This window comes from the organism of the source record quoted next, unplaced genomic scaffold, assembly GCF_019419815.1.
Source record: "Pyrus x bretschneideri cultivar Hongxiangsu unplaced genomic scaffold, Pyrus_bretschneideri_v1 Contig11, whole genome shotgun sequence".
Classification (NCBI taxonomy): Eukaryota; Viridiplantae; Streptophyta; class Magnoliopsida; order Rosales; family Rosaceae; genus Pyrus; species Pyrus x bretschneideri.
This window is the reverse complement of record NW_025999402.1, coordinates 5,014,403-5,026,035: the sequence shown is the minus strand read 5'-3', so window position 1 is coordinate 5,026,035 and position 11,633 is coordinate 5,014,403. Positions and strand designations below refer to the sequence as shown.

Genomic DNA, 11,633 nt, shown 5'->3' with positions numbered 1-11,633 from the left:
CTATTGGTCCATTTGATTGATTTAGTTGTATATAATACTCCCACTAAGCTTTTAAAACGGTTTTTAAAGTAAGAGTATATGATACTACTAACATAAGGTTTGCATTCATTGATGGACTATATAGTTGCCTTAGGGCCTTAGGATGACTATGAACCTTTGATTCGATTCAACACGAGCCTAGTGTTGAATCTCGGTCTAGGGATGGTGATTGATTTTAGTTACGCGTTTAATCACATTAAGGCGTGTTGTCTTATTGGGCGTTGGACCCAACTACTCCAATTTTATGCATATCGAATAAAACAAGAAAGGAGTACTTCAAAGTAAATAAGAGCTTATGCTCTTTTACAACAATTGATCAAATCAAATTACTTTAAAGTAAAGAAGAGCTTATGCTCTTTTACAACAATTGATCATATCATATTACAACCAAAATTTAATCTACTCATTCCCATGGTTCAAACAAATTTGAAACGGCCATTCACATATCTCAATTATCGTAGGCTAAGGTTCATAATCACCCTTTCTTTAATTAATTAACGCTTTAACTAATTAAACTTGAATGCAACATTTTCATTTGGTTTTTGTATCCATAGAATTGATTTAAATGGAGCTAAATGAAATGAAAATCCAATTCTCATTTAAAGAGACAAAACAATTTTGTTCTCTACCTAATTAATTTGGGCCAAAATGCTATGACCTCAACTTTTTGGGCCATTTTGTAAAACTTAAACTTTTGGGGTCACTTTGTAAAAACACAAAAGTCCACTACTTCATGTAATTACAACTAGAACCCAAAAATTTCCACAAAAGCTAAAACTTCATTAAATGAGCAAAACAATGTCCTTTTAGTGATTTTGGACCTTTACGTAAAAACGTAAACTTTTGGGTCAAAGTACAAATACACAAAAGTATCAAAACTTTATGTAATTGCATAAAAGCCCCACTAGGACCCTAATTGAGTAGGGTGGCCGGCCATTGAAGCAAAGTATTAAAAAAAATTTCAAAGTTTTTGTAAGTGGGGTGTGTGAAATGGAATAAATCATTACACACCTACCCACTAAAATTTCTTTAATTTTTCAAAATAAATATCTAATATATTTAAACATAAGAAATATTTCAAAACAAAAACTTTATGAAATAAATCAAAACTTTGAATCAAAACACCAAACCTTTTGTTCTTGGCAAGAACATATCAAGAACAATGAAGAACATTCATGAAAACCCATAAGAGCTCCATGAACATTCTTCACCCAAAAACATACCAAAACCACTCAAACTTAAGGGAAATAACATACAACCATACTAGGGTACATAGGGGTTCCAAAAGTCATTTTAAAACACTTTTAACAAGTCAAACAAGAACCCAAAAATCCACCCTTTGGATTTGGCCGAATTTCCCCAAAAACATGGCACCAAATTTTAGCTCCAAAATTCATGCTCATATGAACTACATCTACAACATTTGAGATGGCAAATTTTCTAACAAAATTTACATTCAAAGAAGCAAGAATAAAGCTTGTAACAATTACAACATTCAAATCACAAACTATGAACTATAAAACCCAAAAGGATTCACCAACTACTAGACTTAGGCTCTTGATACCACTTGAAGGAAAATTTGTGAAAAACAAGTTCATTTGAGCAACATCAACAACATGCAATTAACAATTAAAAGGCAGAATCATGTTTTTATATGCACTCAAAAACAAAACTTAACCCATGAACTTCAAAGCCTAGTAGATAGGTGAACCAAGACTCAACTGAAAACAAAGTGAGTTGAGAAATCAATACCTTTGTAGATTCCTCTTTGCATAAGCAAAGGCTAATCACCCAAAGAGAGGGCCTTCATTCCTTGCATCTTAGATCCATGGATTTGTATGGATGAAAAGGTTTCTCCAAGTTCCCAAAATTGAGAACCTCTAAGTCTCCACACCAAGGTAAGATTGGAGAAGAAATGAGTGACCTTGAGGAAGTAAGATTGCTAGATGTTTTCCTCAAGGGTGGCCGGCCATTTCTAGAGAGAAAGGAGAGTTTTTGTTTTTCCTATTTCCCCAAAAACAACCCTTAATGAATTTTGGCTATTAAGTCACACTTATACCTTAATTCATTTGAGTGGCAAACTTGTAAATAAGTCCAAAACTCACTCTTTCTCTAAATGGCCGGCCTTAGGGTATTCATTGGGCTATTTGGGTCTTTGTGAATCATTATTCATTAAGTTGTCACACAACTTAAGTCAATGGACTTGACGTTCGAAGCTCATTGGGCCTTAAGGTCCAAAACTATCCCGAGGTCTTTTAACGAACTTATTCGTTTGATTAATAATCATATTAATTAATCATTGCCATAAATAATTAAACCATTTAATTATTCTTACTCATCTCCGTTGAATCTTCAATCTCTACCTTACACGGTGTACGATCCATTAGGTTCTTTTTAGCGAGGCAGTGGGCGATTCAAACTCTTTCAAATTGATTGTGAATTGAAACTTACTTTCAATTCTCCCGTTAGTGATAATACACTTTTAGGGCTTCCACAAACCATGGTTGACGCCTAGCAGCATGTCATGGTTACTCAAGCTAATCAGAAGAGGTGGAGAACCTATTCAGTTTTAGGATTACAAATGCAATACGGTCTTTCTCTAATACAATACTCTTGACCACATTGTTTGGTTTGATAGTTTATTCATGTCTACTATCCAATGTGAATCTTGTACTTATATGATTACCTTGAATGTGATCTGGAACGCATTCCAACATCTCATTCATACTCTGGCCAGAGATTCTAAATCATATCATAGAGTATTCTCCCTCAAACAGTTTGAAGGTTAGAGATCCCTTGTTGCGCATTCACTTGCCTCCATGGCTAAGTGGCTTAACCCCGACGATGCCGTGGACACCCTGATAGAGTGACTTTGACATAATCAAAGATCAAGTACCTAACCACAAGACAGCTGTGATGCCTCAGGTCAAAGGACTACTTTGCATTATCCCAACCATGAGTTCTCATGTGACATAAATATGAGAACTCCTCGTTGATCGTGTTCAGTGAACTCATTCTCTATTGAGCACCTACATGCTTGTCTTGGTGTCACTCACACCAATGACTCGAGACTAGTCACTCTCCCTGAGAGAAGACACAGCACGTACTGATCTTAACGGACTGTCAATGCCCAATTGGCAATCCTATGATCAGGAACGTTTAGGATGTGTCTACAAAAGAATGGTCTCATGAATCTAACTTCTTTAGATCGCATTCTCCCAATCACATATTCCTTGGACTTTATCGTTTAAGCATATAACATTTATATGAGACGGCTCAAACAATAATGTTTGCCCTTAATATTAAACTAGATTAGTTTAACATGTGAAATGTCCATAAAGTATCATCATATGATTGGTTTTAGGGCACATTTCCAACAGATTGGGCTGGTGATCGTGATGATCGCAAATCTACGACTGGCTATGTTGTCTATCTCGGTGGCAATCTCATCTCTTGGAGCTCCCGAAAGCAGCGCTCTGTCTCTCGCTCCTCTACCGAAGCCGAATATCGGGCCATTGCTGCCACCACTGCTGAACTCATAGGGATTCAGTCCTTACTGCGTGAACTTGGCATTTCTCTCCCCACAACACCGGCTGTTTCTTGTGATAACATTGGAGCCATGTTCTATTGTGCTAATCTTGTTCTCCATTCCCGTATGAAGCATATCGATATTGATTTTCAGTTTGTACGGGATCGCGTCACTCGTGGTCTTCTTCAAGTCTCTCATGTCTCCACTACTGATCAGCTTGCAGACGCTCTGACCAAATCCTTGTCACGTCCACGTTTCCATCTCCTTCGTTCCAAGATCGGTGTCTCCGATGGTGCCACCGTCTTGCGGGGGCGTGTTAAGGAATCTCCTACATCAAAGGAGATCAGTTCATCAACAACACAATCTGCTCCATCAACTGCACAAGTGGAATACAACCTGGACAGCAAGCACTGCAACATTCCCTGACAGCAGATTACCACATGGTACAACTCATGTGCTCTGATGTGTTGCAGCATGGACAGCAAGCACGCCACCTTTACAACATTAGTTTATTGTGTGTGTGTGTGTGTAAGATGTATATAAAACAACTTAGCTTATCAGAATGCAAACCAACAAAACATATCAATTCTATAGGTATTGCCATTTGCAATAGTATAATTCCAGCAGAATATATATCAATGAGATCAGGACTGTTGAGCTGCAACAATAATCACAACGTCTGATTCATTGCTACGCTTTAAAACGAGAATTCAAGCTTTTTTCTGATCCAAATACCTCCTGCAAAGCAGCATAGCTTTTGATATGTTTGGCATCACAAATAAAGGGTTGAAAGTGTAGTACCTGCCAAAGAATCGGAGAAAGTAATGCAGCAATAGGCTCAGGAGGAGGATTCGGTGTTTCCTCTGGGAGCACATATAGTTCAGGAGGACAAAAGTCAGGGTCTAGCAGGGTGCGGTCTGGTATATAATTCTTTCCAATCCGGAGGTCAGTGGCTGCCCCGAAATCTATGAGCTTGATCTGTCCCTTCTTCGTCACTACTAAGTTTGCTGGCTTTACATCCCGATGAACAATGCCCGTGTCATGGATTTTCTTGAGCGAAGTAATAATTTGACGCATTATTTGCTTGATGATCAATGCACTGCGTTTGACGGAGTCTACATCTTGCAGGACACGTCCAAACATGACAGACTCTAAGTTAAAAGGGAATTTCCTATCTTTCATGTAATCATCAAGGTTTTGGTTTCCCTGTCACGGATTCAACGTCTACAAAGCCACCAATAAAAGAAAACGATTAACAAAATTGTAGTACCTTAGAAACTATGCACAAATAAAACCGGTTAGATTTTGACTAAAAGTCTGCAGGCGGTTCTATTTGTGCATATTTCCCAAAACCGTAAGTAGTATAATCATACTATGATAAATCACGGAATTACCTACTTACCTTCTTGAGGATGACCTTCTCCTTAAACCTCTCATCCAACTGTGGAGCCCTCCCCCTTCCTCTCCTCTGCAGATTCTCCTCGACATTCACATTCTTCGGAGCAACTGCCCCGGAATAAACCACACCAAAAGACCCTTCTCCCAATTTTTCCCTGATCACAAAACCCGTCCTCTTCAACCTCCTCCTCCCAGTCAAACTATCCAACCCCAACTTCAGAGGAGCAAGAAGGTATGCATCAATGGCGCTAATGAGAATCCCCGGCCTCACGGTCAAGTATATCCAAGTAATCCCGGCAAAAACAAGGAAACCCCATTTCTGTGTTTCTGACAACTCCTCTGTAATTCTCTCAAACTGCATGAAACCATGTTGCAGAGGAGGAAATTGGTCCAAATGGAGGGTAGTTTCCAGAAGATTTTCGGGGATTTCACCAAACAATGCATTGCATCTGTGAGGGGAGCTTCTGAGTTGGGTTGTGAAGCAGCAGAGATTGTGAAGTGAAGAGGGTTTTGAAGGAGGGAAGCATGCAGGCTTAGGGTTGTGTTTAAGTGTGGTTAGACTTGGAGAGTGCAGATAGGCCATGCTTGCAGAAGTGTCAGCAAAGATTGTGAAGTGTGAACTTTTTTGTTTTGTTGGAGAACTAGTAGAAGTGTCAGCAAAGGCTGACATTTTGACATGTGTACTCTGATTTATCCACATGTGAAATTTGGATCCCAAAATGCACAAAAAATTTTGAAAACATGAGAAAAGAACATAGCTTCAAGAAAATTGGCTCTCGATGATGATTGGTAGTCGTCTGTAGAGTTAGATGATTATTTTGGAACGCTCATAATAATTCTCTTTATATGTTATTTTACTATATTACCATAATATCTCACAAAATAAAATAAAAAGTAAAATGCTAACATTCAGAATTCAGCAAATGAAAAGTGTCTGCAAAGATTTCATATTTGTCTAATCTCAAGAGAGGACTGCTTAAAGAAATCTCTCTCCCGGATGCTGCTTTCAAGCAACTTACATAAGTTCATAGTTAAGAAGATTCTACAAGGGAAAGGATAAGAAAGGTCGAAAAACTTGCATCTTGGGACAACGCATGCTAGCGAATGACGTCTACTTCTGGAGAAAAGAGGAGACCGGCCTAACATAACTGAAGCCTGTGAAGGGGTTTCCAGCAGCATTCGGGCTAGCGGCTGGGGAATCCACAACTGACATGTCGGTCCAGCACTTATCAAAATTGGCGATGCAGTGCTTCCCAGCAACATCTGGGCAAAAGCTTGGTTGGATTTGCCGAGCCTCCAGTTTTTTCCAGTTTATTGGCTTGAACCATTTGTGGCGCTTGATGTCCTCACTCCCCAAAGGCCCACTACCGAGGCGCTTGCTTGGATCCTTTTGTAGCAGCTGAAAAAATAACCAGGCAAAGTCAGTTCTCTCATAGTTAAACATCAATTGAGAAAGGCTCAAAAGAAAGACTCGAGGATCAGCATTGACATTCCCAACCACTGACTAAACAAAAACAAAAGCCATTGATCTTTTCATATCCAAAGTAGCCATCATCCTTCATTTTCAAACCATTGGGGTCTACTTAAAGTGATGGCTCATAATATTCTAGATTCAATACTTAGATTAACATAGAAGGAAACCCCGTCATATAGAAGCAGTAAGTAATCCATACAAAGGATGCTCCGTCATATTGTTGCAGTAAGTAATCTCATACAAAAGCTGAAACTATCCAGAAAAAAGGTTGATCAGGGTAAATGAATATATACCGCTTTCAACAGTGAATGTGCTTCACTTGACAAAAAGGAAGGCAACTTGATCTTATCCTTAACTATCTTCTGCTGAATTTTCTCCCTGTTCCCAGTAAAAGGAGGCTGCAAAACCAAGAGCAATGATAAATTAATTCATGTTAGATGCTATTAGCCATAGAACAAATGTTCCAACTATCCATATTGACATAAAAAATAAGGACATAATTCCTAAAGTGCATTTCTGTGCGTGGGTTACCCAATTAACGAACAAAATACTTTTCTTCATCTTCATTTTTCGCAGAAGTTTATTCATCGTGGATGAGATGTCCAACATAAACAGTACATACAGACAATATGACAATTAGCATAAGAAACAAACATGGATCCCCACCTAATAAAAACAAATTTAACAAACAATGGCCTTCCATTATAATAATTTTTGTCATATCTACAAGTATATAATGATTGTTGAATTGAAATTTAGACAGAATTTCCACCTGACCATGAAGAAATTCTTTCTATATCATCATGATCTATAAGAAGAAAATGAATAAAATGCAAACCTTTCCAGTAAGCATCTCAAACAATAGGACTCCCACACTCCACCAGTCCGCAGCCTTATCATGTCCCTTTCCAAGAACTATTTCAGGTGGCATGTATTCTACAGTTCCACACATAGAATTAGATCTTGTGTTCTCTTCAAGTTGTTTTGCAAGACCAAAATCAGTCAACATGGCCTGTTTAATAAACCAGCGATCATGACGTCAGTTAGACTTCATAGGGAGCAATTAATCAGAACAATAACATGGAGAGAGGGAGGTGGAGAGAGATGCATACATGGCCATCTGCATCCAAAAGGATATTTTCAGGTTTAAGATCCCTATGCATTATTCCATTTGCATGGAGGTGAGCAACTGCAGAAACAATCTCAGCAGCATATATTCGTCCCAGCTCCTCTCTGAAAATAAGAAAAACTAGTATTAAGTGTCTGCATATTTGAGCTTATAAATAAACAAAATATTGGAGGTCGAAATAAAAGGTACCTAAAAAGGCCATGGTGATAGAGCTGAAAGAAGAGGTGACCACCATTAACAAAATCCAGCACAAGATATAGTCTATATTTGGTCTGCATAACAAGTTAAACTAAGTTAGTAGTCTAGTCATCATTAAGAAAGTCACCAAATCAGCACATTGAGTTGAAATATATCAATTGATAGTATCTTTTGAAAGATACATTTTTTTTACCAACATGGGTTCTTGTAAGTCTCATATAGAAAGTTTAGAAACGCAGATCAGAAAAAGGTAAATAGGAACAAATACTTCCAGAGCTGGGCAGGAAATACCTGAAATGAGTATCTAAGTTGGATAATGAATGGGTGATCAATTTTTGTTAAAATATCCCTCTCAGCTTTCATGTATTCGGCATGATTCTTCTCCATGATCCTGTCCTTTCGCATGACCTTCATTGCATATATTTCTGATGTCCCCTTCTTCCTCACCTGATATACTTTTGCAAATGCACCCTGCCCAACAACTTTCAAAACCTCAAAATCTTCAATGCCTACACTCTCTATCTTCATGGGGTTTTCGTCAATAACTTCAAGAGGCTTTTCAATGACACCAATAAAAGGTTCCTGAAATTCTTTGATGGTGTCTCCATTGACACACTCTACCAGTTCCACTGAATCTTCTGTGTCATTTATGGTCAGTTTGCTGAGCTTCAATGATTGGTTTACAAACGATGAGGGGCCAACCAAAGAATGTGATCGGTTGTGAATAACCACTGGATCGTCATAAATAAAATCAGTTGCATCTTCAATCGAGGCAGAATTAGCCATGTTCACTTCTACTGAAGCCTGAACTGGTAGAGGGCCAAATACATCATCAAAATCAAGCTCGAGGTGATCAGAAACTGCAGCATCCACTGTTCCCATGGAAAAAAGCAACTGGGGCTGAATTGGTTTGCACATGTGGGCCTTGGTTAAACCAGGTAGCTGAGAGGAAACCATGTTTTCAAGTATAGAGTAGAGCAGGGATGCAAACTTCAGTGAAACACCCCTGAATTGATCTCTGCTATCAATTTACCTATCCAAAAGTCTCAACGGCCAGTGCTCCAGACGGACACCTGTCAATTGCCAAGTTCACAATTGCAAAAGGGGTTCCTAGGAACTTTGGCAATAAACAGAACAAAATCCAGACGAAGAAGAGGTTATTCTTGTTTCCCGATTTACAGGAAAACACGGATGCTTCAGCAGTTCTTGAATTCATGAAGAGCAGGCTGTCAAATCTGAGTTCAACACCACACACAAGGAAAAAAAAAGTTCGTTAGTAACTTTGTACCGTGAGACCAAAAACAACTCGAAAACAAACAGGCGCCTCTAACATGATAACTTGATCTTCACAACAAAATAAATAGCAAAATTCAAATAGAAGAATCTGAAAGTCAAATATGACTTTAGACTTTAACCTGCTTTATAACATAAATCACATCAAACAAAACCCCTACTCCAGTTTTTATGTCAAAAGTTTAGTTAATAGCCTTCATGGTGAAGTCTAATCTCTCCAAAAACTTATTGAAATTTTCCCACATTATCCTAACAACATCATTAACTATTTGTTGCCTCCAAAATTTATTTCCCTCCAATATCAAATTTCGACTCAGAAACACATCGAGGAATCCCCAACACTTAACTTGTTTCCCAAAATGTTTAGCGAGAATTCGAATCATCCCATATGCCATTCGGTGCATAAAAACATACAAAACTAAATCGAAAAGAATACATAATACGAACCAAAATTAATGCGTGAATCAAAACGCATTACGATAAAAGCAACCCAGAATTCGAAACCGCAGAAATTCCAGACTGGGAAATCGAAATTGAACGAAGGAATCCAAGTTTTCAGATTTCAAGCTAAGATTGCGTAATCCGCCATTCTAACGACAAAACAAAAGCAATTCACCCCAACAATTACCAGATCCCAAAACAACCGCACAATTATTTAATATAACCGAAAAAACGAAACTTTAGATCTAAAAAAAGGTGGTTGTTTCAGGTTAAAAGCCTCAAACTTTCTGTTACTTTCCTACCGTTTCTCGGAAACCAAACAGAAAACGGAAACCCAAACCAGAAGGATTAGAGAGAGAGAGAGAGAGAGAGAGAGAGAGAGATTGATTTGCTTACCTTGGGAAGGATGCAGACGGAGCAGGAGAGGGAGGGACAGAGCAGGTGAGAGAGAGGAGGGAAAGAATGGAGGTTTCTGTAAACGTCTGTTTTCACGAATCCTGGAGCGTAGGGGACGCGTCGCCGCTTATATTTTCCAGCCACGAAATTATTTTGCTTCTCCGAATTTTGACGATGGCGACGTGGCGGGAGGGGATTGGTTGGCGGACGAGCTGCCAAGTTGCACCTGATTCGGGTTTTATGAAGGTGCTTTGAACCTCGTGGGAATATGCTTTTCTCTGATTGGTTGCTGGGTACGAAGGCGTCTACGATTGGGTTTTGGTTGCTTCGGATAAAATTAATATTTTTAGGGAGATTATTGACATAATCATTCGGGAAAATTAATTTTGTAAATGGGGTGATTATTGATGATTAAATATTAATTAAAATGTCAATTATCGTGTTTATTTTCGATTGAGAATTTGAGATATTTTAATGAATTTATAAATTTATTGAGTTTAATTGATTTGGAGATACTCCATAAAAAATTTTGATTCAATTCCTTATAAAGCTAAGAGGGAAATGTGAGAGTTGTGAATGCTTAAACTGCACTACAAAATCTCTCCAACTCTCAAATTTCTCAATTTTTTAAGATTCTTTAAAATAAATTCCTGGTTGAATACACCTGAAATGCAATAAACTTCTTTGAAATTCTAATTGAATACATTCATATTTCTAAGGAATACATCCATATTTCTAATGATTGTAATAAACTATCTTAAAATCTTGATTGAATACATGTTGAATCTTAGATAATCACTTAAAAAATCTAAATTGAATACCCTAGATTCATTGAAAAAAATTAAAATCCCTCAAATTCTTAATTGAATACCTCAGTCTCATTAGCATTATTCCATTCCAAAAGTGCCTTCTCCAACTTCTTTGTAAACCTAAACAAATACGAAGTGAGATAAGGTTGGACAAGAGATCAACTCAACCAATTTGGTCGGTTTTGGATGACTTTAATCAATAATTTAAATTATTAGGTTTATTTAGTTGTACAGACTTGAACTTTTAATTTTTCTTGTTGGAAGTTTTTAGGGTTTTTTTTAAGGAAAACTAACGAAAAGTTCAAAACTAGTTGCCATCCCTTTGTGGCCAACACCAGTTACTAAACTACTATACTACCACATATAGCTACCCTTTTTGGTTATCTTATGTTAATTTGTTTTCTTTGTTACAAATTTAATCTTCCTTTGAAACAATCAATTGTTGTTTTGTATAAATCTGATTTAGCGTTTGATCAGTGTTGTTTTTTGTACTTTCATTTGTACTTACTTGGAGAATGTTGTAAAAATATGACTGATTTGAGATAGCAACTTGAAGATGCATACACATTTGTTCTTCTAATTTTGTTTTGTATGTTTGTTGAAAATATTCATGTAGCGCATGTAAAAACGTTTTTGTCTTATTGTTCAATATATATGTTACATGTGAATCGCTTTTCGTCATATAATCTCATATTGCTTCTTTCATTTTGAATCAAGCAATTTTTGAGAAACAAAAACACATTAACCGAAGATGAGATACTAAAACCATTTGATAATCATTTCATTTTCAATATTTTAAATTTTGTTTTCATGTTTTTTGAAAGATTGAAAAACTTAATAAAACGAAGTCAAAATTTGAAAACCAACAATTTTTAGTATTCTATTTTGATTTTCATCTTCTTTTTTTAACTAAAATATGAATTGTTT

At 37.2% G+C, this 11,633-nt stretch overlaps 3 protein-coding genes across 3 annotated transcripts; all 3 read right to left on the bottom strand.

Annotated features, from left to right (window-relative positions):
* Positions 1 to 3,317: 3,317 nt before the first annotated feature.
* LOC125473891 (serine/threonine-protein kinase STN8, chloroplastic-like) lies at positions 3,318 to 4,774 on the bottom strand (the record flags this gene model as incomplete). Its single annotated transcript, XM_048577306.1, has 2 exons — positions 3,318 to 4,226; positions 4,370 to 4,774. Coding segments are annotated over 2 exons (567 nt in total), but the record flags the coding sequence as incomplete, so codon positions are not given.
* On the bottom strand, positions 4,560 to 5,594 carry LOC125473187 (serine/threonine-protein kinase STN8, chloroplastic-like). Its single transcript, XM_048575656.1, has 2 exons — positions 4,971 to 5,594; positions 4,560 to 4,792 (listed from the first exon to the last, which is right to left on the bottom strand). The coding sequence occupies exons 1-2, from the start codon at positions 5,547 to 5,549 to the stop codon at positions 4,778 to 4,780; spliced, it is 594 nt and encodes a 197-aa protein (XP_048431613.1). The 5' UTR covers positions 5,550 to 5,594; the 3' UTR covers positions 4,560 to 4,777.
* A 255-nt stretch (positions 5,595 to 5,849) lies between these two features.
* Positions 5,850 to 10,076, bottom strand: LOC125473185 (serine/threonine-protein kinase AtPK2/AtPK19-like). The gene is made up of 7 exons (XM_048575651.1): positions 9,898 to 10,076; positions 8,059 to 9,002; positions 7,759 to 7,841; positions 7,553 to 7,673; positions 7,279 to 7,452; positions 6,734 to 6,838; positions 5,850 to 6,365 (listed from the first exon to the last, which is right to left on the bottom strand). Exons 2-7 carry the CDS (start codon positions 8,722 to 8,724, stop codon positions 6,078 to 6,080), a joined length of 1,437 nt encoding a protein of 478 aa, XP_048431608.1. The 5' UTR covers positions 8,725 to 9,002; positions 9,898 to 10,076; the 3' UTR covers positions 5,850 to 6,077.
* Between the last annotated feature and the right edge of the window lie 1,557 nt (positions 10,077 to 11,633).